Source organism: Hypomesus transpacificus, chromosome 22, assembly GCF_021917145.1.
Source record: "Hypomesus transpacificus isolate Combined female chromosome 22, fHypTra1, whole genome shotgun sequence".
Lineage (NCBI taxonomy): Eukaryota > Metazoa > Chordata > Actinopteri > Osmeriformes > Osmeridae > Hypomesus > Hypomesus transpacificus.
In genome coordinates, this window is record NC_061081.1 from 6478573 (window position 1) to 6506035 (window position 27463).

Here is a 27463-nt window from a genome sequence, read left to right on the forward strand (position 1 = left end):
AGCCCCTTTCCATGGTTAGACGTTGACATACTGTAGCTACACATTGACATGGTTACGTGTTTATGGATGATTAACAACAACATGAAGCTTTCAATGTAATCGCATAGTTCTAGAATGTAAGAGCGCCCCCGTCCCCCCATATACTGAGCTGAGCTGTTGCACCCAGACCCAGAGGAACAGTCATCTCTTTGTTGGGTCGACTCTAGTGGATGACTGTTTAGACAGTCTGTCTCCCAACTCAGGGATAAACATGCCAGAGTCTGAACAAAGGTCAGAGACGCGTCTGCGTGCTTGGGGGGGGGGGGGGAGCGGGAGGGGGGCTGATCCGCATGACCACCCCCCGAAGCTACAGGTCTAGCCCCCCCCCACTCCTAAGCCAGGTCAGCAGGCCAGAGTATGTATGACGCTTTCAGAATAACTCATACACTCGCCACACTCTCGCCACAATGACACATTATCTACCACAGCATGTGCGTGAGAGAGGGGGATGTCAACAGACTGTTGTGTGAGTGCATGTGTGTGTGAATGCAAGTCTGTTGTGCAGCCTGCAGTACAATCATGTCCTTCACTGCCCTAAACTAAATTCCATATCCAAGATAGGCAGCATAGCATAGCAGACACACACACACACATACATACATACACTCTTCACTTGTTTCATAGAGGTTTTTTATATGGAAAACGCATGAATGTGCTAAATCCAGATAACCCAACATTGCAACAGTGGACGGAATCTGGGTTCCAGATTATTCACAGCATGAGAGACAGCATTGACAAGGTCAAGGTCACACCCTCACACAAAAGCACAGCACCAACCACTGTCTTCTCATCACATGAATAAATAATAGACAAAAGACAATATCAAAAATTGCACACATCTTGGTTATTCCAGCCCCATCTCTTACAAACAGCAGGTCACTGTGAGTGAGTGTGTGTGTGTGTGAGAGAGCGAGAAATAGAAAGAGAGAGAGTGAGAGTATGAGAGCAGCATGCTAACAGACTGCTACTGGCTACTAAGGGCTAGGTGTTCTACTGTCACTGGGCCGAGCTGTTGCTGAGCAGCAGTAGTTGCTAGGGGATAGGGTGTGTGTGTGCGTGTGTGTGCATGTGTGTGCGTGAGCACATTCCTTAACAGCACCTATGATGATCATAAACGTTCTCTTCCTTTTGCTACAAGAGGATTGTGTGATCTGTGATCTTCAGTAATGTCTTCACAAACCATCCAATCACAGCCAAAGTCGCTAGTGATTTGAAGGTGTGTCTCTGCTCTGGTCAGCAGGGATGCTGAAGAACACTTGATTGTTCCTTGAGTCTTTCATCTTTGAGGTCACACAGGTCTGATTGGTCCATCCTTCTCGGTGCTGTGCCATCATTGGTCCGGTAGGGGGGTGAAGGTGACAGTGGGGGGGTTGGAGGGGCGGGACACCGGCAGCCATTTATACTGGAGATCCTGAGAGGGGGGGTCCAGGATCCAGTCATAGTGCTGCAACAGGTACACACAAGCGGCCTGCAACACACACAAACAAATACACACTTCAGACTCTCAAAAATAAAATAAATGGTCAAACGCTCGAAGGTCGAAGTCTCAGTCCAGTCAGGTGGTAGGTCAGGTGGTAGGTCAGGTGGTAGGTCAGGTGGTAGGTCAGGTGGCAGGGTTACATGAATGGCAGCAGCCTGTCCTCTGGGCGGGGCATGAAGAGAGTAGGTGAGGGGAAAAGAAGAGATGAGAGGGAGGGCACGAGTGGGAGGGAGGGAGGGAGGGAGGGGGGGGGGGGGGGAGGGGGAAGGAGAGTATGACTCATCTCTGACCTGCATACACTCTTCTGGTGACAGCATCCACCCCTCTATCCTTCCATCCCTCTTCACACCTTCCCTCCACCCCGTGTGTTTGTGTGCATGTGTGTGTGTGTGTGTGTGGGGGGGTGAGTTTGACAGTCAGCAGCAAAATGGAGTCATCCATCACTATCTGCATGATCATTGTCAGTCTGCAACATGCTTGTGTGTGTGGGGCTGGTGTCCATGTGTGTGTGTCTGTGTGGAGGGGGGGGGGGGGTTATCTGTGTTACCTGAACTCCCAGTCAAATGACCTCAGTCCATTCTCCAGATCTCCTTGCCTCTCATCACCCACAGGAAACACATGAGCTTCCTGTTGTCAAGGCAGCACACCTGTCCTGTTCTCACCTGCTCCCAGCTGGACTGTGTGTGTGTATACAGTAGGTGCGTTTGTCTGTGTGTGGGAGTGGAGTTTGTGGACAGGCAGTCCCAGTCTGAGCATTGCCGCAACGCACAGCTGGTCTGTTCTAGAGCCCGGAGGCAAAACTCACCATGGTAACAACCTCCCCCCCCCCCCACCCCCCCGGTAGCCAGCCTCCAGGGCTCTGCTCCACTTCCTCCCCCAGCACCGCCTGCTGCTCCTGGCTTCACCACCTGACCAGCCTGCTGCTCTCCGCAGCCTAAGGCCCTGTGAGGACTCCTCTGTTACATCTGGGTCACCCCACAGGAAGTGAGGGGGGGCTGGGAGGAGAGAGGGGTGGGGAGGCAGGGGGAGAGACATGAGGATTGGGAGGAGTCACCTTGAGGAAGACGTAGTTGAGCTGGCTTCCGATGCAGTTCCTGGGTCCATTGCCTAGGCTACAGAGGAGGTGCTCCTGGCCCGAGTTCCTGGAGAATCAGAATCCCAGATGCTGTCAGATGTGTGCGTGTGAGCGGATGTATGAGCACCCCTGGGACACAGCACCTGGTGACATCACACCCAGCCGTGTAACAGAGGCCAGGTTCAGCAATCATCAGCAGGAAACAAAGACAGGATGGATTCATGTCATCCCCATCATACTGGCTTCCTGTGTGTGTGTGTGTGTGTGTCCAGGCCTACTGGAGTCACAGTAGAGGGGCTCAGGGAACAGACAGACAGAACCAGGTTGACAAAATCAGACAGACAGAACCAGGTTGACAAAATCAGACAGACCGAACCAGGTTGACAAAATCAGGCAGGCAGAACCAGGTTGACAAAATCAGGCAGACAGAACCAGGTTGACAGGCTGACGGGCAAAATGATTCTCTGCTTCTATGTTTACTGTTTACACCTCCCCACACACACACACACACCGGGAGGGGAGCACGGTAGCGCTCTGACTCACTCCTGAAGGGGATCAAAACCCCCCCGTCACCCCACACGCACACACAACTCTGCAAATGCACCCAATATTAGGACAGACACACACAGAAGCAGTCCCGCAGTCAGGGAATCCCCATTGGCAAGGAGAGCTGACTAGTTACCATGGCAACAGCTACTTGCTGAATTCCCCCAGGAAGGGGAGAGAGAGAGAGAGAGAGAGAGAGAGAGAGAGAGAGAGAGAGAGAGAGAGAGAGAGAGAGAGAGAGAGAGAGAGAGAGAGAGAGAGAGAGAGAGAGAGAGAGATGAAGAGAGAGAGAGAGAGAGAGAGAGAGAGAGAGAGAGAGAGAGAGAGAGAGAGAGAGGGGGGGGGGGTCTTCATTCATAGATCTGTAGTTCCCAGAGCACATGATGAATGGATGAATGAGAGAGAGATAAGAGAGCCAGCAGGAGAGGGGGAAGGGAACATACTGCAAACAGGAAGGAGGGACAGAAGAAGGAGGACAGGTATGATAACAGAGATAGGAAAATGGCTGCAGCAACACACTGGTACTGTATAGAGACTGACTGACTGACTGACTGACACGCACACACACACACAGACAGACACACACACACACACAAACAAACAGAGCTCCTCCAACTCCCAAAACATCTCCAGAGCTTTGACAAATAGTCCTTCTTAATGGATACAAGGTCCATTGATGGAAAATGCATTAATTCTACTGCCTCTATGGAAATGTGTTTCACTAATGCATTTTCTTTTTGACAGTTTCTTTGCTCCTTAATGCCCCCCCCCCCCCCCCCCCCCCCCCCCCACACACACACACACACACACACACGCATATTTAGGTATTTTCATAAAGGGAGATCTAATTTGCCTGGGGTCTGCAGGAAAAGACAAAGAGGTGAGTGTGTATGTGTGCGTGAGTGTCACGGCCACAGCCGTGCCCCCCTGTTTTTGGTTTTGCCCTGGCCTGGTGTTTCCCTGTCTCATTGTCTTCACCTGTGTCTCGTTCTCGTTAGCGTCATTGTGTCCACCTGTGTCTTGTTTGTTTCTGTGTATTTAGGTTTCCGTTTTGTGTCCAGTCTTTGTCTTGTCATTACTAATACCCCTGACACTGCGTGAGTACCCTACTTGTTTCCCGGTTTGCTATTAAACCTCTGTTTTCGACATGGCTGCGTACTCTCCTGCGTTTGGGTCCTACCCCTCCACACACCGTGAATGTGTGTGTGTGTGAGTATCCTGTCATGAGGGTTCACCAGTCCTAAACCCTCATTCAGGAGGAGGATGAATGGTCTCCCTTATAGTCTCTACTATCTGCACACACACACACACACACACACACAGAGAGCAGCAGAGCCGCAGTCACCTGACTCTCACGTTGCTGCTCCCTCTCTATGACTCATCTCCAGACCCTATCCTTCATCGCTAAGGATCCTCTGCCATAGCAACCTGCTCCATGAGCTTGTGACCAATGAAGTTGATTCTGACACACACACGCCCCCCCCTCCCCACATACACACACACACCATACTCCCTACACACACCATACCCATACACGCACACACACCATACCCACACACACACACACACTGTACCTGCCACTCCACCTCTCAGGCAGGAAGTCATGAGGGTGTGTGAAGACTTCTGGGTCACGATGCACTCCATGGCTGATGTACATGGCTGCGTAACCATGGGGAACCAGGAACCCCCCCAGGGACGTGTCCTAGAGGGGGAGGGGACCGTTTCCACATGAGCATCAAGACATTGTCAATGAACTCTACCTCCTGTACACTGAGTGTGTGTGTGTGTGTGTGTGTGTGTCAGCTTATGTGAGTGTGCAGTGTGTGTGGATTTGATGAGGATCCCCATTAGCTAATGACATCATCAGATACTGTTCTTGTATGGAGTTGGATTAGTTTCATAATTCACAAAGAAATGTAACGTGATTCACAAATGTATTGTCGTGATTCACAAAAAATTGGACTATAACAACCCACCATAATAACGGACATTGTCTCCTTGAGATCATGAGCAATGTCGTCTGGTAGCTGCCCACCAAATGTAAATGAAGCTTGTTAATCTTATTAAATCAATTATCATGTGATTGAATATTCTTGAGAATGGCAGGATCCATGTTTAGTCATTTTAAGTGTTTCCTAGGCTAGACACATAGACACGTTAATGGCATTAGGCTCCAGAAAATATCTTTAAGAAAAAATGCATCTGTGAATCTAAGCACGACAGGAAAGTTCAAAAATCAACACACACATGTTTGCAAATAAATGTAATGGGGTCAAAGATGTTGAATCCCGTGACATTTATTTGTGAATCCCGACAATACATTTGTGAATCGCGTTACATTTGTTTGTGTATTATGAAACGAATCCAACTCCATATTCTTGGGCCTCACTCGTCCACACAAAACATAACAACATAACAACAGAGGAGACACCTGCAGAAAAAAAAACAACCGCATACAACAAAAATGGTGCAGGATTGTGTGTGTGTGTGTGTATACAGTGTGTCTCCAGTGTGTGTGCTGTGTGTGCTTTCTAGAACCTGTTCAGGATGCAGAGCAGTGCTCTGGCTACACCTGGCTGCCTCTCTACTGCCAGACCCCTCCCCAGGTCACACCACTGCTGGGTTTCACCCCCCACATCCACCAACGCTGCTCTTTCCACCACGCTCCCACACAGCTCCTCTCAGCCAACCAGCAGCAGCCAGGCTGCGGGGCCGGCCACGCAATCACACAGTCAATCACAGAATCAATTCCTCCAATTGGTGGTTGCATAAAACAGAGATGAGGTCACACAAATCTCAGATGGAGGTCGGGGTCGAGCCAGCGGGTCAGCCGTACTGAGTGACCAACAACAAAGAAACCTGATTGGCTCAAAGTAGCATCTTAGTACTAACACCGAGGAGGCTCTCTATAAAGAGGTTGCTATGGTGATGATGAGGGCTGGTTGGGCAAGGCTTGGATAAGGGACAGGCTAATGTGTATAGGACTCCTCTGCCCCCTAGTTATAAACAGGTACATGACACCCCCATTTGCTGTGGCAGTGAAGAAGAACTGACCTGATTGGCTATCCTGCGTCCACCAATGAATGGCGGCCACAGTCTCTGGACCTCCAGCAGGATATGGTGGAGATAGACGGGGTCAGACCAGGCCCTGCGGCGTGTCTCCTCCTGGGACCCACACACACATACACACATTGATATACACATTTATATACACGCACACACACGCACACAAACATAGTACGCAAACACTCTCACACTTTTCACACACACATACACATTTACAAACACAGAAAGACATACACACACACACACACACACACACACATACAAAGGTGAGGAGGAGACTTTGAGTGCATATGTAAGTGTATGTGTGTGTGTGTGTGTGTGAACCATCTGAGGTCCGCTGAGGGCCATGGTGAAGGAGGTGAGCAGGGAGGCCAGAGCTTTGGGGATGAGAGCTGAGATGAAGAGAAGCAGATGCTGAGAGGCACAGCTGGGCTCAGGGAGAGGGATGGAGCCCAGGGAACCCACGAACCTGGAGGGAGGACAGGGAGGAGGGAACGAAAACTAGAAACGTTTTCAGGCACCAACGTATCTCTCTCACCTGTGTGCAGCCTCTCACACCCCTGTGTGTGTGTGTGTGTGTGTGCAGTCATTTCACCCCTGTGTGTGTGTGTGTGTGTGTGTGTGTGTGTGTGTGTGTGTGTGTGTGTGTGTGTGTGTGTGTGTGTGTGTGTGTGTGTGTGTGTTTGCAGCCATCTCACCCCTGTGTGTGTGCTTGCAGTCATCTTACCCCTGTATGTGTGTGTGTGCAGTCATCTCACCCCTGTGTGTGTGTGTGTGTGTGCAGTCATCTTACCCCTGTGTGTGTGTGCAGTCATCTCACCCCTGTGTGTGTGTGTGTGTGTGCGTGCAGTCATCTCACCCCTGTGTGTGTGTGTGTGTGTGTGTGTGTGTGTGTGTGTGTGTGTGTGTGTGTGTGTGTGTGTGTGTGTGTGTGCGTGCAGTCATCTCACCCCTGTGTGTGTGTGTGTGTGTGTGTGTGTGTGCGTGCAGTCATCTCACCCCTGTGTGTGTGTGTGTGTGTGTGTGCGTGCAGTCATCTCACCCCTGTGTGTCTGTGTGCAGCTTGTCCCTGATGATGTCCAGCAGCTGGTCTCTGGCCTCCAGGGCTGTGCAGAAGCCTGATGACCACAGAGGAACCTTCACACTGACAGGAGCTGAGATCAGACCTGTGGTGGGGCGAGCGGGTGAGTCTGTCTGTGGGTGTGTGTGTGTGTGAGACAGTACGTGTGTACTGTATATGTGTGGTTGTATACAATGGTGTGGGTGCAAGAAACTGTGTGTGTGTACCATATGTGTGTGTAAGTCTGTACAGTATGTGTGTGTGTGTGTAGCGTAGGTGGTGTATGAGTGGATCCTACCATGCCAGTGCAGGGTGCAGAGGTGTGTGATCTCCTGGAAGAGCTGCTCCTCTGGCTGAACGTTGAGAAACAGACCAAGAACAAGCTCTGTCCCAACACGCTTAAACAGGGGATACACTGACTCGGGCTCCCTGCTACACGCACACACACATACACACACACACACAGGTCAGCATGTCAACCAGCTGAGAGGATCAAATGAGTCAGGAGTCTAGTTGCTCACCTTGTAGAGAGGTCCTTCAGGCATCTCTCACAAACTCTGGACAAGACAGAACACGGAGACAACAGAGGTAATATTTAGAATGAACCATCTGATCCGGATTCAAGATATCCCACACACCCTGTTGAACCTGAACTCTGTTGTTCAGGTTCAACAGGACTGAAGACTGTTTATGTCTAAGGAGCCTGCTGATTGGTGGTCACCTGGTGATGTAATCATTCCAGGACTCGAGACACACCCCTGTGAACAGACTGGTCAAAGACAGACGCAATAGGCACGCTTCCTCACCTGTGTGCAAAACACACAAAACACACACACACACATACAAACACACACACAAGATTAATGAAACCAGCATAGAGCCTAACGCACACCTGGTGACATGTTCAAGGTATGTAGGCCTGAAGTCAGGGTGTGTGTATATCAGTGTGTGTGTGTGTGTGTATCTGTGTGTGTGTGTGTGTGTGTGGGTGGGGGGGGTTGGGGTGCCCTGGTCTGAGGGTCTGGGGGTGTGGGGGTCTGAGGTTCAGCTAACCATTGGAGGTCACAATGTTGTCTCCATACATGTTGTGCATGACATCAGTGGGGTCCTTCAGGAACACAGAGGACTTTTCTGGAAAACACAAGTAAGCACATAAACACATGTGGCCACACGCTCAGAAACAGGAACATGAATGCAATGCTATGATGGCAATCCAGTTCTCTGATTCGGAAAGGTTTGCTGCTTGTGTAATCAAAGCCAGTTCCTGCAAGAACACTTGTCACTAATCAGAACCCCTCTACAGCTCCTCCTCTCTGGTAAATAACAGTATGCACGCCCAGTTAAAAGGGTCTGCTAGGTGATGGGAGAAGAATCTGCAAAGTATCAGTTGTTTGCAAAGCAGACAACTGATAAACCACGCATTACATTTAGATATCATTACGACAACGTAAACATGTTTTGTAACATGTTTTAGGGGTTGGTAAATGCTCTATAATAACACCCCTCCCCTCCCCCTCTCTCTCTCACACACACACACACATCACTACTTCTGCGGCCGATTTGGATACGTCACGGGGGAATCTCATGATACGGTCGGTGGAGAGACCGTTTCTAATCCTAGATTATGGATTGTATTACCAGACATATTAATCACGTCCCGTGACATCTGGGTATAGGGTTGGACACTTGCTCATGGAAATTGAACCCCGATTCTAAATGACTGAATAATGAATGAGGCTTTACAAAACGTTTTAAATGTAATGTAATGTAATTTAATTACACACACACACACACACACACACACACACACACACACACACACACACACACACACACACACACACACACACACACACACACACGCACACACACACTCACACCAACGTGTACCCACCACATAGTAATTCTCGCATCCCCTCCACCGAGCAGACAAATGTTGTAGGTTTGTTCAGAAGTCTTGACTGGAAGATCCGTGTCCCGTACTTCTCAATGCGCTGTTCGCAAAAACTCACCGGGTCTCGGTAAAACTCCATTGATTTATCACCAAGCACAGAGACACCCGCAGTTCCCGGTAATTTCGCCATGATCTGCTGTTTATCACTCGTTAATGGTAGTTTCCGGATCTTTCTGTTGCTCAGCTACACGGTTCAAAGTACTGCTTTACTGCAAAGTACAGTATTGAAACTCTAGCCTACCTGCGGATCAGCATGGTTAAATGACACTTGGTTAAACGGATTAAACGATGCAAACAGAAAGAGTGTCTAATGCGTTAATTCAAGCCTACTTCCTTGTCTAAAAGATCATATAGGCTGTTAGACGTGGACATTAGGGCACCGATATATCTCATTACTGCTGTGTCATTGCGTTATCTCGATGGCAACCGTATGCTTCCTGGACTCGTAAAAAGTGCAGCCTCTGGCCGTCGGCACCGGACCCCTCTCCTCCCGGGTCCAGCATAGCACCAGGCAGACTGCCAGCAAGGGTGGAGTTACCACAGCCTGAGTGTTGCTGGAAGAATGTACCCAAATTCCTGTGATCACTGCTTGAGCCATTCAAACAAAAAGACAGTGTTAGTCTGCTTCTGTTCTCCCCGAGGCCGCTCTTTAATCTATTATTCGAACACACAATTTGAGTCTAAACATATTACTATTTAATACTGTCTGGAGAATATGCCAGAGACGTAAGATAACTAGTATGATTGTGAGGCCTACGCTAGTTGACTAGGTCATAGCCAGGGTCGGCTCCAATGCCCCCCCAAATGGAATGCTGTGCCCCTTCAAAAAATGATTTTGTTAATAAGAAATACTGGTATTGGCGATAAATTAAATATCAAGATGGCTACACTTTCCTGCAGAATACGCAGGTCTGCTCTTATTTTGACTCTCATACATGCTTTGTAAATGCATGCCCCCCTTGTGAAAAAAATGCCCCCCCATTTAATTTGTTCTGGAGCCCAGTCTGGTCATAGCCTACCTCCAAACCTAAAAGCGCTTGATGTATTACAATGATAACGCCAATATGAGTACAATAAAGGCATTGCACTTCCGCGTTGCGGCAACACGGGGGCGGTGTTGCCCACAAGTTCCTGCTCTTTAGAGTGGGGCTCGGGGGCGGCAGTCCATCCATCCCTCCTACCGTGCGCCACGGAAACTCCCCACTACAACTTAACACTCGGCCAGGCTGCCTGCCGTTCTTCTGTCACACTCCTTGCCCCGCGCACTATGGCACCGTAACCCCTATGGCACTGAGCGCACCTGACTGGACGTTAGATATCAGTGACAAGATTCAGACGGAATATGAGAGTCCATAGCAACCCGAGGCGCCGCTCGAACCGGAGCACGGAGGCAGAGCGCTCTCAGGTAAGGAAAGTTTATTAGACAGGGTCAGATACCTTCGTGTGGCAATAATAGGAGAAATCTCGTTTATAAACTGTCTTGAACTTGTAGTTAACTTTGTTTTTTACGCTCATGTATGTAGCTGTTATATGAAATATTTTAATGCTGAAGTTTCTGACATCATATTGTTTCTGTAAATTCCTTTCTTCGTTGTTAACTTCATCAGTGAGTAAATATTAGGTTTATCATGGACAGTACAAACATGTTGGCTCTCTCTTTCTCTTTCTCTTTTACACAAATATAGCAGCAACGCACGTGCACGCACGTGCACATTCATTGTGCAAGGGGTTTCATGAGATTATACATATTTTTGATACTTCTATGTGTGTGTGCAAAGTGCGAGTGTGTGTGTGTATGAATGAAGTGCGTGTGTGCGTGTGTGTCTGGAGGGGGGCGGGGGGGGGGGGGGGTGTTTATAATCTAAACACAAGCTGCCCTGCTGCCGGCCAGATCAGAGTGTGTTTAGGATACAGATGATAGGTGGTGACACAACACAAAAAAGACACACATACATAATCTGGGGACGCACTCCCAGACAGACACTCTACTGCTCATTTTTCGCGGGCTGGGGCAGTTATGCTGTGTGCTGGGGCAGTGATTCTGTGGACTGGGGCAATTATTCTGTCAGCTGGGGCAGTTATGCTGTGTGCCGGGGTGGTTTTTCTGTGGGCCAGGGCAGTTAGTCTGTGGCCTGGGGCAGTTATTCTGACAGCAGGGGCAATTATTCTGTGGGTTAGGGCAGATGGAAGTGGAGAAAGATAATAAAGAGCAGACCATTCCCATGATGACTAGCTGGAGCATGTATTACAGTGTTTGTGTGTGTCAGAGTGTGTGTGTGTCAGAGTGTGTTTGTGCGTGTGCGAGTGTGTCTTTGTGTGTGTGTGTGCTTGCACAATTCCTTCCTAATCGAAGGCTGTCTTCTTTTCTACCCTTCCTCGCTGTGCCTGCCCACCAGTCCGAGTCTGGCCCAGAGCCTGGCCCAGAGCCTGGCTTCTCACCACAGAGCCGGTCACATCTCATAATGTGCTCCGGAGCCGTGAGGGCCATCCTGGGCTAGTCATGCGTGGAGCTGGGGAAACTCTCCCTGACCACATGGAATAGTCTGTCGTGACCATGAAGTTAGTGAAAGTTGCTCCCTAGGCCCCCCCTCCACACACACACACACACGCACACACACACACACACACACACACACACACACACACACACACACACACACACACTGAAGGAGAAGGGGAGGGGGGGGGGGGGGTCTTACCTCCGGTCATCTCACTGCTAGTGTTCAATTCATTTTGAGAGCTCCTCCAGTATTTGAGAGCAGTTTTCCAGGTGGTTTTGGCCTTGGGTCATAGTGGGGTTTAATCAGGTGTCTGCGGCCGGCTGACCAGTTCTATTTCACCCTGCTTCAGAGTGAAGGCTGCTGGACACAATCTTGACAGGAAGCCCGTGTCTGATTGGTGCTTAAGCAAACTTTACAATTATGCAATTTCTCCTATTGCTTCCTCCTGGCATTGTCAGTTTGGGTTAGAGTGATGTCTGTCGGGCTGGGCCTGGACAGCACTCTGCTTCTGGGTTTTGGACTTGAACATTTCTCCTAAGACAGAACATTCACAACATTTTAACAATCTTAACTGTAAATTCCCCCAACCTGTCATAACGGACTGTTCTCCTGTGCAAAAGGTCACACTGTTTGAGTGTGTGTATTCATACCCATTTCTTAATTAAGCTTAATCTACAACTGCTGGTCAGACACAATGCCCTATGTGTTTTTCTGTGTGGTGTGTGTTTTTCTTTGGTGTTGTGTACCTTTGTGTGGCATGTGTGTGTTTCTGTGAATGCCTGGAACTGCAAACCTTTAGATTTGTAGATCAGCTGCCCCCTCCTCTCTCCTCCTCTATGTATTAATTATTCGTAGTCCGCTTTTATGACATCATGACATCTTGACATGGTCTAGTGCTTTTCGGAGTCTTCCGACGATTCAAATGAACTCAATCACAGGTTGTAGCCAGTGGCGAGGGCCACAGCAGTACCCAGCATGCCTTGCTTCCCGAAAGCTAGGCAGAGAAAGGAGCAGCTCTGACACACAGTTTCCAGACAGAACAAATCCCACCCTCATAATCGTCTGTTCAGTGGTGATCATCTGGTCGGGTCTGTGATGCAAAGAGACGTGTCTGTCCTACCCAGAATGCTTGGGCAGAGCCAGTGCTGCAGTTGGGTGCAGGCTTGTTGGAGTGTGAGGATGAGGACCTACTGGCTGCTCTGAGCTGGACTCTGATGAACAGAGACAGCTGGTAGTGTTTGTCTCTGGTTCTTCTCGCTTGCTTCAAGTATCAGGAATGAAAACAGCAGCCATGTTGTTGTGAGGGCAGTTACTCCTCTATAGGGCTCACTCCCCCCTGGCCCCTATACCCTACCCTACACTCCACCTCTATCTTCCCCACCTCTCCCTGTCTTCCTCCTTCCATCCCCTCCCTTACTCTGTCCTCTTGTATGGTATTTACTCACCCTTATGATTTAAACTGCAGCTGCAAGGTGGGTTCTGGCCTCACTAAGACAAAATATTCCAAACTCCCCTCCCCTCTTCTCCTCTTCTCCCCTCCCCTCCCCTCCCCTCCCCTCCCCTCCCCTCCCCTCCCCTCCCCTCCCCTCCCCTCCCCTCCCCTCCCCTCCCCTCCCCTCCCCTCCCCTCCCCTCCCCTCCTCTCCTCTCCTCTCCCCTCCCCTCCCCTCCCCTCCTCTCCTCTCCTCTCCTCTCCTCTCCTCTCCTCTCCACTCCTCCTCTGTACTGTCTATCTCGTCAGTGAGTAGGCTCTGTGTGCCTCCTCTACTTGTCAGACAGATGAGAAGTGTAAATTCAGAGCTGTGAAAACATCGACCTCACTGGCCAAACATCAAAGGAAATAGCAACCTGTCTGAAACGTTTCTCTGCTTCTCTCTGCCGTTGAAGTTCAGATTAGGCAAATATTGTCTCATACCACTGGATATGTGGGCACTATTTGTTCAGAAGTTATTTGTGTGTCCAAGTGTGTCTGTTGAGTTGTGCAAGGATGTGCGTTTGTGATTGTGTGCATTTGGACATGTACATGTGGGTGTTTGTGTGTGTGTTGTGGAGGCTGGCTGCTTGGGAAGGGAGGAAGGACTGTGGGTGATAGTCCAGAGGGTCTGGCGTCTGGAGCTGATTCTGCCCCTGCTGTGTTCTATTATACACAGAAGCACCCAAGCTGTCAGTTCAGCCCTGTCCCACAGCCTTCCTCTCAGAAAGAATGTGTTCTGACACCATTTTAATGTGCCATACATATGACATGAGATTCATGTCACACGAGAGAGGCCCGTGAGAAGAAGAAGAGTGACCGAGTGAGAATCATCCTATGTTTCTTCCCTCCTTTCCCTTTCTTTCATCCACTCTACTGTCCTTCTTATCGTCCATCTGCTTTAAAGAAGCTGTTCTCGGGAAAGAATGTTTGGCATTCTGTAGAGGAGACAGTCAGGTGACTGTCTGGCATAGATGTGTGTGCTGACACAACAGCTTTATAAAAACCCACATATCGTCGAAGATAAAGCAGGCTTGATGTGATTATCTACCTACCAGTCTCCCTCTCGTCTAACTCCCTGTCTACCCAGCCGTCTCACGCTTATCTAAGACCTGGAAATCTATCTAACACCTCTCGACCTAGCGGTCTAAGACCTGTAAATGTATCGGTCTAACACCTGTCTACCTGCCTGTATCCCCCCACAGTTAGAGGAATGTAAAACACCTGTCAGGTTAGTTTCTGACTGTACGAGTGTGTGTGTGTGTGTGTGTTTGCAGGGCCACAGTGAGGGCTGAGGAGGCCTCTGCCCCCTTGATCTCCATGCAGGTGAACAGTGATGGACACAACATCTCACCCAGCGCTACAGTAAGATCACTATCACCAAGGAGATTCAAACGGTGTCCATGCTGTATTCATGTCATCAATAAATCAATCAATGCTTATAATCATACAGCACACAGTTGTGGATATACATTTACATTTAGTCATTTAGCAGACGCTCTTATCCATATAAAAACGAAAGACTGACAGTGCAGTTAACGGAAATTCAGAATTTCATTAGTGACAGTGCATGTATAGACATACAGTATATAAGTTACACATTGCTAATTCAGGAAGCATAAAAAGGATTTCTGAATTGAGATAGAGTCTTATCTGCTCTCACTCCTGCAGTTCAGTAGATGATGTTCCCGCTCCTGAACACACAGTGGTCACCGTGGAGATGGCTATCCTTACCGTCTTCCTCACCGTCATCATTATCATGACTGTCTTGGGGAACCTGCTAGTGATGGTGGCACTCTGCAAGGACAGGCACCTGCGGTATGCCACCTCACATCCTGTTAGCACGCATTGACTCCCTGTTTACTTCCTGACTGGCTGGAAACTGAGCAACAGATACAAAATGTGATTAGATTGATATCCACTGTCACATGAACATGTCTGTAGAAATGTAGCACCATCGATTTGTCCTCTGTTTCTGTCCTATTGTACATGCCAGTTGGCCTGTCTGTTGGTGAGTTTGCCTGTCGGTCTGCCAGGTTGGTGGTCACTAGGGTGTGCATTGGTCCCGGGACCTCAACATCTAGTCCTTCTGTCACACTTTATCTGTGATAAAACATGAAAGCTCGTTCCAGATAAAAGAACTGGACTGATTTCAGTTGAAGTGGGGCAGGAGTGATTGACAGCTGCATAAATGGGTCACTTCCTGTCAGGTGGATGGTGTGCAGGAAGGCCATGGCCATGCGACTTGTACTAAGGTCCCACCATGGCAGCAGTACTTCCATCTAAATCTGTTATGTTCAATCCTGGTCCTCGTGCCCCACCTGCCCTGCATGTTTTAGACATTTCCCTGCTCCCACACACCTGATTCAAATGAATGGGTCGTTATCAGGCTTCTGCTGAGCTTGATAATGACCCATTCATGTGACCACATCTAAAACGTGCAGGGCAGGGGGGCACGAGCACCAGGATGGATTGAGGATTGCCACTGTTTACATGCTTATATGTAAGGATTCATTTCTGCTGCTGCTTTGAGCACGTGGGGCTGGGATGCTGAGAGACTAACCAAATTTACATTTAGAGTGCAACATCCCAGTAAGGTCCTTCTTGGGTGAACCCATTCACCCCTTGACCCCTGACCTCCTTCGACTACAGGAAGAAGAAAACCAACTACTTCATTGTGTCTCTGGCGTTTGCCGACCTGCTGGTGGCTCTGCTGGTGATGCCGTTGGCGGCCGTGGAGTTGACCACGGGGGTGTGGATCTACGGGGAGCTCTTCTGTCTGGTCAGGACGTCTCTGGACGTACTGCTCACTACGGCCTCCATTCTGCACCTCTGCTGCATCGCCCTGGACCGGTACGGGTGGATAATAGAGAATAGAATAAGAGAAAATAGAATGTCTATCTCTCAACTCTGTCTGTCAACATGTCTGTCTATTTACCTACGTAGTTTTTATTGATCTGGCTGGCTATCTATCTATATCTATTTCTAGGTACTATGCCATCTGCTGCCAGCCGCTGGTGTACCGCCACAAGATGACTCCCGTCAGGGTGGCGCTGATGCTGGGAGGCTGCTGGTTCATCCCCATCTTCATCTCTTTTCTACCCATAATGCAAAGCTGGAACACTATTGGCATTGAGGACATTGTGAGTCTCTCTAACCCTTAAATAAAAGAAAGTGAACTTGTATTCAATATTATGAAGTTAATCTCAGATTAACATATTTTAACAAAGTTTAATGTGAGTGAAGCCGTGTTCTGCAACAGAGGATTTGAGATCAAGTCAGCCTGGTCATGAGCCTGTCAGAGCAGGGTTAGTCAGATATTGGACTAAGGGCCTTGACATTTATTGAAGTTCAATGTTCAAGTCAGCAGTAAGGAAAAGCAGAATCTGCCCCACCCAGTTTTTGGAGAGACATGTTTGTAGAAAGGTAGCTCTCCAGGAACATGGGTGCTAGGTTTACAGATGGGTAGCTCTCCAGGAACATGGGTGCTAGGTTTACAGATGGGTAGCTCTCCAGGATAGGGTTGCCAGGTTTGCAAATGGGTAGGTCTCCACAAACAGTGTTGCCAAGTTGGGAACCCTGATCTGTCGACCCCACCATTCTGAAGGCCTCCGTCCTTCCTGAGCATAGGGCCAGATGCAACATGGAACCACTCCAAGTTCTGGAGAGTGTGCTGTTTCGTCAGTGGTCAAACATTCTGACAGGAATGTCAGCAAGCCAACCCCGGATAAAAAACAGAAATCTCGATTGCGTATCTTTTTGAATAACACTGCTCTTGAAGGAGGCAATGTGCCGGGGTTCTGTGCGCTGGTCTCCCCCAGAGAGACGTGCTGTTGTGAAGGAAGGAAGGGAGATCACGGAGGAGGTCGGCGAGGCTGGCCTGGAGCAGAGCCCACCCTCCTGAGCTCACAAATACCTCCAATTCTCCAGGGCAAGATAGCTCGCTTACACACACCATACACCCATACACACCACACCAATACGCACACACATACACATAATCTCCCATGCACAGCTCTAGTTCACTCCCTCCAGTGTTGCCTGAACTGATGACTGTTGACAATGGCTCCATGATAGGAGTACTAGCCAGCCCCAATCTTCCCATCCCACCCTCCAGCAGCACACATCCACCCCCAACCCCAGACCCCAGATCCCAGGCTCCAGCCTTGCATCGCACCCTGTAGCCTCCATACCCACACCAACATTCCCAACCTCGGTTTACAAGCCTTTAACCACCAGCCCCCCACCCTCCAACCTCAGTCCTCCAGCCTCCAGCCCTCCACACCACCCTTCACCCCAAACCCAGCCCCAAGCAGTCTGCCCCTGCAGCTGTTATCTACTACAACTTGCAGCTGTTGGTTCCATGAGGTGTAGTTGTCGAGTCAGGGTTCGGTGCTTGCCACGCCAAGTGGCTTTGAATCCTCCGAATCCTGGATCCAGTCCCAACAGCTTCTCTGTGTGAACGTGTGTGTGGACGTGTCCATGTGTAACCTGTACGTCTCCACGCCCGTCCCTCCCCAGATCCAGGAGCGACACCCCGCTGCGGGCAGCAACAGCACCAGCTGTGTGTTCATGGTGAACCGTCCCTATGCGCTGGTCTGCTCCGCCGTGGCCTTCTACGTGCCGCTCGGCCTCATGGTCCTGGCCTACCAGCGCATCTACGTCACCGCCATGGGCCACGCCCGCCAGATAGGCACCCTCCAGCGCGCGGGCTCCGCCCCCAAGCACTACCCCAGCCCCGCGGGCGCCGGCGAACAACCATCGTCGAGCCGCATGCGCGTGGAGACCAAAGCGGCCAAGACGCTGGCTGTTATTATGGGATGTTTCTGCCTGTGCTGGGCGCCGTTCTTCGTCACCAACGTGGTGGACCCGTTTGTCCGGTACAGCGTGCCGTGGCAGGTGTGGACGGCCTGGCTGTGGTTGGGCTACATCAACTCCGGGCTCAACCCCTTCCTGTACGCCTTCCTGAACCGCGCCTTCAGACGGGCCTTCCTGCTCATCCTGTGCTGTGGGGACGAGCGCTACGCACGCCAAGGCAGCTACAGGCCCACCCGGCCCTGCCACCACTCCGTCAACGGCACCTCTCTCAGGTAAGACTCTACCTCCACCTAGGAGTGAGCTCAGACCTGGCCCTAACTCCACCCAGGGCTGAGCTCGATTCATTTCCAGCAGTGTCGGATGTACCTTTTATTTAGCTTGCTTAGACAGCCATAACTCGGAGGGGATCAACACATGGGTTGCATTGAGCTCTTCCTGTCTAAATCCAGCCCACCTCCAGAATCCCTGGTGTGTCTTAATGAGGCCTTACTCTGCACAGAGGAAGAGGCTGGCCTTGTCTGGGTGTTAGGAAAACCAGGAAACCAGGTTATTGTCGCTCGTCCACAGAGAACCTCAGCATGACCATGTCCCTTAAGAGAACCTGATCCAGTTAAACGTCTGATCCTGATCCAGTTTAAGCAGAGAACCCTACTCCAGTGCACCCATACACCCCCCCCCCCCACCCCACTCCACTCCACCGAGCATGTGTGTGCCGCCCCAGGGATAAGGTCCTTATAGCAATAGTCCTGATCCAAGTCTGAAGCCCAGATGTACTGTACAGGACGTGTGCATGTCAGCCCTCCACCCGCGCTGCATGAGCCTGCGAAGTGGGTGGGGGATGGGGGGGGGGGGGGTTGGGGGTTTAAGTCAGCCACGGTGATTTCAGGAGGATGGTATGGAGGGAGGGGTGGGTAAGTTATTGCACGGTGGGGGGGCGGGGGGAGGGGGGGTGGGTGTAGTGAAGGGTAGGGATGGTGGGGTGGAGGAGGAGGGAGGGGGGGGTCTAGAGAGCCGGCCATGGTGCTGCCAGGGAGGTTATCATGATGGACGCGAGTCCTTAGGAAGGTTTACACTATACAACACTATACTTTCCATCCCCTGTTTGGCTGTGAGGCTGCTGAGTGCAGCTGCAGACACAGTGTCTCTGCATGTGTGCGCGTGTGTGCGTGTGTGTATTCGCGTGTGCTCATGCATGTGTGTGTGTGCATGTATATGCAAATGAATATGTACGTTTTACTGCGTGTGTGTGTGTGTGTACAATGGTAGAATGTGGAGCATCGATCAGTGTTGATTCATGAACACCTCTCTGTATGTTTCTGTCTGTCTGGTTCCTGTAAGAGATGGATGCAGGGGCCTGCTCGTGTCAGAGATGTTTATCTATCTGGAGAGCTGGAGAAGAGTGGAGCTGCACATGGTTATGGACACCCTTCCTTATAGTGCTTTGATTTCTAAACAAGGTTCTAGTCTCAAGATGAGGTTCTCGGTTCAAAAAATGCCATAGATGAATACATAGATGTTGTTCTGGCAGGGTTTGAGTCATGGCCTAGCTAGTTTCCAAGTTTTAGAATCAAGGATTATAGTCAAGGCCTAGTTCCCAGTGTGTAATGTCCTGGGTTCTAGTGTCTCTTGGGTTCTACCAGTGTGTTCTAGTCCACAGTTTTCCCCTGGGTGTGACTGCTGGCTGACTCTCTTTGTTTCATGTTGTTTGGGGTTTTTCACATTTAATGATTATGACTTTGTTCCATACATGTTATGAGTCTCCAGCTTGGCCATGTGGTTCTCTTTAACGCTGCTCACTGGAAAAGAACCTTTCTTGTAGGGCTGTACGTCTGTGTTCTCCAGAGTGGTTAGACGGTCGAGGGTGTGATGCAGGAAGCTGAAAAACAAACAGTATTATTAGCAGCCTTAACATCAGTCGTTAAACCTCGTCTGAGACATAGAGCAGATCCTCAAAATCACATTACTGTCACTAAAATAGTAGCTGCTCAAAATCACACCGGAATCTCTGTGGAGTGTTCTTACTTATGACAGTCGCAGCACACACACACACACAGGTTTGTTTTACTATCATAGTGAGGACTGACTTCTGACTTTCGCTCCCATTCAAAATCATGCAATCCCTGACCTCTAACCATAACCATAACCCTTTTGTAATTCTAACCCGAACACTAATTCAAATCTAAACCTAAAATCCCACTTAAAGTTGTGGGGTCCAAAAAAATGTTCCCACAAGGTCCATTTTTCATAGATGACTATCGTTGTGGGGACTTATGGATCCCGCAAGGGTAGTTAAACAAGACCAGATACACACACACACACCACACACACACCAAGCTGAGGCGGTTGGTGAGGCTGGTGGCTACACAGTAGCTTGGAGGCTAATCTTTGTCTTCTGGTTGAATAATAATAATGACCAGATTGTGGAGAATTAGCTCTGCACGCTAACATCCCTGGCTCTGAGCTGATCTCTTCCCATCTAGAGGCACGCAGGCATCGCCTCTGAGTTCAGTCCTTATGCAGAGACACAGTTGTAACTATTTATAAACATTTTCAAATGGGCTCTTCATCGCTCTACGGCTGTCTGCTGTTGATTCAGTAGGTCCAGGGCGTCCAGGGCTTGACCAGGCTGTCTGATTGCTTGGTTCCAGGATGTAAAGCTGTATCCAGAAGCTCTGGTGAGGGATGTTAGTATGAATTAATGACCTCACAACCACCTCTAATCCCATTGTCTGTGCTGAGTCATTGTGTGCTATAGGAAAACATTTCTCTCTGCCTTAGCTTAGCCTTTATTTTGCTCTCAAAGCAGCTTTCAATGTGGGAACAAAAGTGTGGATTGAAAGTTTGGGGAAACGTGTGAGAGTGGGCAGCCCATTTATTTCGGCAACGTTGTGAATTCTGTTGTTGCTGATGTCGTTGTTGCTACTTTGGTTGGGAACAATGCAGTCCAGACGGCCAGTTGGGGGGTCCAGTGGGTCCACAGGGCATGGGCTCAAGCTGTGCTGAGCTGCTGGCACAGAGAACCATCACCCTCACCAGCATGTGCTACTGAGGGAGCTTTACCGCTCTCCTCTCACCCATCAGCCCTGTGTGGGTGTGTATGGGCAAGTGCTTGCGTGTGCCCTTTGTAAGTGCTACGGGTGTGCGGGGGTGCATGGGTGTTTGGGTGCACACACGTGTGTGTGTGTGTTTAAGGTGGAGGACAGGGAGGCCGTCCGTAGAGAAGGTCTGAGGGGGGAGGGACTCCAGCAGCGTTGGGTCTGCAGTGAGGAGGTGGGGCTGAACTCAACGTGACCATCAGAGATCCTAGGCCCGGGGGGGGGCAGCCTGTGCAGCACCTGCTTCCAGGTAGCAGGACAGCCTGTAGGGACCCTGGAACACATGCCCCTCCAGGACAGACAGACAGGGGGTGGGGGAGCACAGCTACAGGTCAGGATTGTAGCCTCTCGTAATGGAGGAGCAACAGAGGAGACATTATATCTGTGTGTCTGTCTATATGCCTGTCTGTCTACCTGGCTGCCTGCCTTCCTGTCTTTCTGTCTGTCCGTCTGTCTGTGTGTCTGTCTGTCTGTCTGTCTGTCTGTCTGTCTGTCTGTCTATATGCCTGCCTACCTGGCTGCCTGTCTGTATACGTGAGTTCTGTGTGTGTGCTTCAGCCAGCAGCACTAATCCGATTACAGTGAATGTCTCCCCAATAACGGTTGCTTTTAAATGTCACCAGAAACCCCGCTGCACCTTCCTCTCTTGCTGTGGTTGTTTGTCTGCTGTTTATTTACATAGTTGTTTACAACAACAAACTAACAAGCCCACGAGGGGGCTCTCTGACATAGGGCAGGCTGTAACAGGACTCTCTGTAACAGGACCATGTCAGACAGAACAGTCTGTCTCAAGACAGTCAGTGACACGACAATGTGTGACTGTTCCAGAGTGCCACAGCTATCTCTCTCTTCAGCCATCCGTAGCAACCACCGTCCCCACAGCAGAACATCGTCCTAGGGCCCACCCTGGGTCAGAACCCTCAACCAGAACCAGAACACTGCTCTGGCCCCTCATATCTGCTCCCAGATCTTGGAAACAATCAGAACTCAGGAATGGTTGTTCCAACATCAATGAAGACAGAGATCAAGTAGTAGGCTGGCTTTTATGAACTGCGGTTCAGTTCTTTTATCAAAACAAAAGTTTGAGACGAAAAGAAGGTGGCGTGTCGGCCAGACTGAGTCTGGTAGTTCACAGTATATTTATACACAGTATTTTCTTAATAGTGAGTATATGAAAACACTGTGTAGGGTAGATGAATTCAGAGGATATTTATATCCGTACTAACACAGTAAGTGTATATTACGTTAGTCCGAGCACAGGGGAGTTAGGATAACTGACAATGGCACTGGTGTTGACATCGGATCTTCTACTGCACACACTCACACACACACACACACTCACACTGACTGCTTCGTAATGCGTGGTGCGTGTGTCCATAGTGTTGTAGCTGTATACTCTGCTGTGTTTCCATGCCCTGGGCCTCCTTTCTTACAAACCTGGCCGATTCAAACAGACAGTATTTAATAAGGTTGTTTTATCTGTGTATCATAACAGCCCTTTGTTTAAGTCATATTTATGTTCGGCCCCCGGCAGGATTTGAACCCCAAACCTCTGCGTCACAGGCTGCCAGTCGTCATCTCGCTGAGACATATGAGGGTCTGAAGACTCCACTGGGGGGGTTTGATCAACATCTCAAAGTGGCTGTGCTCTGGCTCTTGTCTACTCCTTCTGTCTAGCCCTCTTCTGTCTGCACTCTCTGTCTACCCTCCCTGTATCTAGTCCTCTCTCACTCCTCTCTTCCTTTTGCTGTCCTTCCTTCCCTTGCTCCCTCTCTCCCTGATAACCCCTCTCTCTCTCTCCCTCTCTCTCTCTCTCTCTCTCTCTCTCTCTCTCTCTCTGTCTGTCTATATCTCCATGTATGTCTCTCTCTGTTTTTATGTATTTTGGTGTCTGTGTATCTATTTCTGTGCGGGTATTTCTACCTCTAGTCAAGCTGGTCTTTGAGAGAGCTGCAGATATGAGATGCATTTGTTCCCAGGGGCAAAATAAACCTCTCGCATTCTGCCGGACTTGGCAGTCTCCCGCTCTATTTGATGTTAAACAAGAATTGTATCAACCAGGTCAAAATGTGTTGACATGCTGATGTCCTGAGGACGTGTTGTGATTGATTCTGGTTTGGCTCCTCTTTGGCTGGCTGTCCAGGCCCGATCAATCTCTGGCAGGAGAACATTAGGGCTTGACCATGATTGGAAGTGTCCCAGGAAATCAAGAAGTAAACCAAACATCCAATTAGCTCATTAAATATCCAGAGGACTATCCATCAGTGTAGGGTGTTGTTACAGACGTGCAGGATGGGGGTTTCTCAGGCTTTAGAAGTAAGGTCTATGTATATTATGCACGTGTGTGTTTGTGAGTGTCGGGCCTGGGTGATCATCTGTCTGGTCACCAGCCTAGCAGGAGGTCTCACAGAGGACACCGAAGAGATCACATCTCACTTGCATTCAAACGTCACGGGCATCCAACACATATACCCTAACAGATACACACAGTCTACCGCACAGCACATGCACCACACACACTTCCTAAAACCAAAACATCAACTTAATGCTTGGATCTATTCTCAAGATATTTCAGTCTGTCGTCGGGTTCCTAGGGATAAATGTCCCCCGCTAATCCTTCCTGTGGGAACATCTCTGGTTAATCTTTGCTATCTGGTGCTCTGTGTGCTCAGGGTTCCCTTGAGGAACAGCTAAGGCCAGCTTCTGCTGTGTTCCACGGCAACTATTACTCTGAAATGAAAAACACACAAACATCTCCGCAGGGTCATGGCCCAAGCCTCGTCTGATGCTGCTGCTTCACTTGTTTCATGTCGTATTAAGTGACAGTGATCTGGAGACCAGATGAAGACTGACACACGCACGCTCACTGAATGAGCGCACACACACACACACACACACCAGAGGTGGAAGGTTTGTTAGAACAGTGTTTCCCAACCTTTTTTCAGTCATGGCACCCTTAGAAAAGTTTCTAAATGTTGTGGCCAATCCCCCCTGTTCAAGATACTCTGTTGTCACACGATATATTTCCTCTCCCGTTGTTTTGTCAGGCATTGATTGACAAAATAAAAAGGTTTTCTCTAATGCTGTCGCCATCTACGAATCGAACATTTGCCAGGAGCTGAGGAATGTCAATCGGCTCATCCAGCTGCAAGGACAAATCGTTGAAGGACTTTTACACGGAACCCCTGCTCTCGTCAGACGGCACCCTAGGGTGCCACTCTGGTTGGGAAACACTGTATTAGAATATAACATGGTGAACTCAGTCTGTCTCTTGTGAATTAGTGATGATGAGAATGATGATGATGATGGCAGTTATGGGAGCCAGGGTAGTTCCTTCTGTCTCTCTCTCTCTCCCTTTCTTTCTCCCTTTGCTCTTTTGCTCTTTGTGTCTCTATCTTTTTCTCTCTCTTCTAAAAGAGGAAGCAATGTTGGGGAGCATTCTACAGGGGTCAGGGGTGACCATGGGAACCTAAAACTTTCCAATAATCTCTCCGTGGGAGTATCCATGGTGACTTGTCCCTGCTGTGACTGCCTGAACCCAGAGCAGGCAGCGCTGCCCATGGCCCGGAGGTGACAGGAAGTAGACAAAGGGACAGGAAGACTAAGGAGACATAGCGCCACATGTTATGAAACTAAACATCTACTATCTGATACAGGATCTGCCCCCAGGTTTATCTGAAACCACTGGATTAGGATGAAGGTTAGGGTATGGTCTGGAAGGCTGAGAGGCTAATGGAGGCTGAGGGTGGGGGGCTGAGAGGTTGCTGATGGCTGAATGTTGGGAAGCTGGGCAGCTGGGAGGCTGAAAGACTAGTTCACTGAGGGGCTGATGAAGGCTGGGAGGTTGAGAGGTTGGGAGACAGGGAGACCGACAACAAACATGGAATCCCCCCCCCTGAATTGTATTTGAGCATGCAAATTGTGTGTATATGTGCTTCTAAGTATATGTGTGAGTGTGTGTTGGACCCAATACAACCAGAGTCCAAAGTCTTTCTTATCCTCTTCATCTCAGGAGCCTAACTGTACCTGGACCCTACTAAGCCAACCCACACACACACACACACACACACTCATTCACTCACACACACGCACACACACTCGGGATTTAAAACAAACAACTCTCACATGATTTATAATCGAAAACAAAACAGTCATTTATAACCAGAACTGCTCCAGGGCTATCTGAGGACTTCCATCGTTACATTTCTCTTTGGCTCTCTGTCCACCAGGGAGCCAATCCTGTGTCTGGAGAAACGTGATGTCACTGCAAGTGTCATTATATTACCTTTGTCTGTTCTGGTTTGCTGATAAGCAGATGAAGTGATATTCCAGTGTTAGGCTGTACAGGAGTCTGGCTTCTGATCACTCAGTTGGAGTGGAATACCTCCAGCAACAGCTTCAACCAATAAGCATCTTTAAGCGACTGTCAGTCCCAGTAAAGTAGCTGATCTCATCCTAACCTTGGTTTGACCTGTATGTATATTTTGTCTTCATAAAGGAGTTAAGGGGTTGACATTTCACAGCTGTGAGCAGAACACAACACAACCTAACTGTTACATTCCTCTCTCTCTCTCTATTTATCTTTCTATCTTTTTCTCTCCCTCTCTATATCTTTCTCTCTCTCCCTTTCTCCAGACTGTCATTCCTGCCAAACCGCAGCTACAGTGATAATGGCAGCAGGATCCTGGCCAATGAACCAGAGTCCCTGGATTCCCAGGGAGTTCCATGATGTCATCACCTTCGTTGTCAGTGTGTGCGATGACGACGTCGCCGGCTCTCTCTGCATTCTTCCAGGCCATCACACCGCGTACCCAGACTCCAAGGAGCAGGACCTGTGTGGCGAGCGTACCCAGACACCAAGGAGCAGGACCTGTGTGGCGAGCGTACCCAGACACCAAGGAGCAGGACCTGTGTGGGGAGCGAGTGTGTGTGTGCGCATGGGTGTGTTTGGCGGGGGATGTCTTGACTTATGGCCCTCAGGCCCAGGGACCAGCAGAGGCTCCCCTCACACTGTGTTCCCATGGTGATGATGAGACTGAGGTGTGGTTGGTAAGGACCACAGCTTGGTTGCATGGAGCTATGACGGAGGACTGACCCACTGAACGTTCCAGAGCAGAAACACACTGGAGTTGGAGACAATGTCCAGGAGCCTGAAAATGAACTTACCACTGGGATCACTAGGCCAGACATTCAACTGGCTGGTTTAGATATCTAACTGGCTGGCTGGTCTATTTATCTAGCTGTGGGGCTGGTCTAGATATCTGGTTTTGTTTGGTCTAGACATCTAGCTGGCAGGCATCTCGCTGGCTGGCTGGTATATCTCACTGGTTGGCTGGCTGGTATATCTCACTGGTTGGCTGGCTGGCATAGATATCTCACTGGCTGGCTGGTATAGATATCTCACTGGTTGGCTGGCTGGTATAGATATCTCATTGGCTGGCAGGCATAGATATCTGGCTGGCTGAGGTCTCCACTTGGTTGGAGCTCTTTGTTTCTACTGCACCCTCTGCTGGTGACCTGAAAGTGTACATCACACATCCTCCCAATTGTCCATCCGTCCCTGTCTGATTAGGTACATGTCTCAGGCTACTGGTGGGACCCCCAGGCAACACATATATCCCAACTTTATAATTTATTTCATCATTTCGCACATGTCCAGCTTCAAAGAGGAGGAGCAGAATTGTCTCGTTACTATGTGACAACATTTTATAGACAGTCGTTTCTGCACGGCGTTAGATTTACCATTTGCGATGATAATAAATATGTAACTTTTACAAACGTTTACCTTCAGATATATCCAGCGTCTGTGTGTGTGCTTCTGATGTGCCAGGGCTCCTCCCATGTGTGGCGTGTTGCGTCACCTCCCCCCCCCCCCCCCCCCCCCCCCCCCCCCCCCCCCCCTCAGCTGTGGGGGTGTGCACCCCCCTCAGTGCCGACACACGGCCACCTAGAAAGCCCGCTGACCTCCCTGGAGCCTTCGCCGTGTCTGTCCGAGTGGCGGTCCGAGAGCGCTTCAACGAGCCAGCTGTCGTTGTTGTTGTTGGGACCCCATTAGCTCCATACAAAGCAGGGCTCCGCCCTCCACGACCACTCTCCTTTCACTGACGCTCAACTCACTCAGAACCCCTCACTCAGTGAGGTGCTCGTCGCCGGGCAGCGTCCTCCTCACTGTCGCCATCGAGATGAGCACAGCCTCAAGGTTGACCAACCAATCAGGGACTGCGGAGGCAGAGCAGGAACTCGTTTGTGTGTGGAGTGGATCGGACGAGCGCCGATCCAATTCTCCAGTAAGTTGTTGAAACAAGAACACCTTTGATCTAGGAAAGTGGGGCCGTTAAACCAAATGCACCGTGACCCAA

General features: G+C 49.7%; 2 protein-coding genes and 1 long non-coding RNA gene across 3 annotated transcripts; 1 reads left to right on the top strand and 2 right to left on the bottom strand.

The window, feature by feature from the left end:
- Window positions 1–628: 628 nt before the first annotated feature.
- Window positions 629–9731, bottom strand: LOC124484749 (putative cytochrome P450 120). Its single transcript, XM_047045829.1, has 11 exons — window positions 9161–9731; window positions 8320–8397; window positions 7988–8072; window positions 7788–7823; window positions 7565–7698; window positions 7249–7372; window positions 6531–6675; window positions 6195–6305; window positions 4715–4842; window positions 2574–2661; window positions 629–1507 (listed from the first exon to the last, which is right to left on the bottom strand). The coding sequence occupies exons 1-11, from the start codon at window positions 9348–9350 to the stop codon at window positions 1370–1372; spliced, it is 1257 nt and encodes a 418-aa protein (XP_046901785.1). The 5' UTR covers window positions 9351–9731; the 3' UTR covers window positions 629–1369.
- Window positions 9732–10414: 683 nt separating this feature from the next.
- On the top strand, window positions 10415–26014 carry si:dkey-247m21.3 (5-hydroxytryptamine receptor 4). The gene is made up of 7 exons (XM_047045177.1): window positions 10415–10625; window positions 14469–14556; window positions 14863–15009; window positions 15844–16044; window positions 16181–16334; window positions 17713–18281; window positions 25740–26014. Exons 2-7 carry the CDS (start codon window positions 14528–14530, stop codon window positions 25831–25833), a joined length of 1194 nt encoding a protein of 397 aa, XP_046901133.1. The 5' UTR covers window positions 10415–10625; window positions 14469–14527; the 3' UTR covers window positions 25834–26014.
- Window positions 25844–26934, bottom strand: LOC124484304. The gene is made up of 2 exons (XR_006957956.1): window positions 26013–26934; window positions 25844–25974 (listed from the first exon to the last, which is right to left on the bottom strand). It is a non-coding gene; the product is annotated as an uncharacterized LOC124484304 (long non-coding RNA).
- Between the last annotated feature and the right edge of the window lie 529 nt (window positions 26935–27463).

Coding starts and splice junctions, on each gene's coding strand:
- si:dkey-247m21.3 (XM_047045177.1), top strand. CDS start 14,528: ATGGACACAACATCTCACCCAGCGCTACA. Junction 14,557..14,862: donor ACATCTCACCCAGCGCTACA/GTAAGATCACTA, acceptor TCACTCCTGCAG/TTCAGTAGATGATGTTCCCG. Junction 16,335..17,712: donor CTATTGGCATTGAGGACATT/GTGAGTCTCTCT, acceptor GTCCCTCCCCAG/ATCCAGGAGCGACACCCCGC.
- LOC124484749 (XM_047045829.1), bottom strand. CDS start 9,350: ATGGCGAAATTACCGGGAACTGCGGGTGTCTCTGTGCTTGGTGATAAA. Junction 6,676..7,248: donor CTGCACACAGACACACAGGG/GTGAGATGACTG, acceptor TCCTCCCTCCAG/GTTCGTGGGTTCCCTGGGCT. Junction 1,508..2,573: donor TCAACTACGTCTTCCTCAAG/GTGACTCCTCCC, acceptor TGTGTGTTGCAG/GCCGCTTGTGTGTACCTGTT.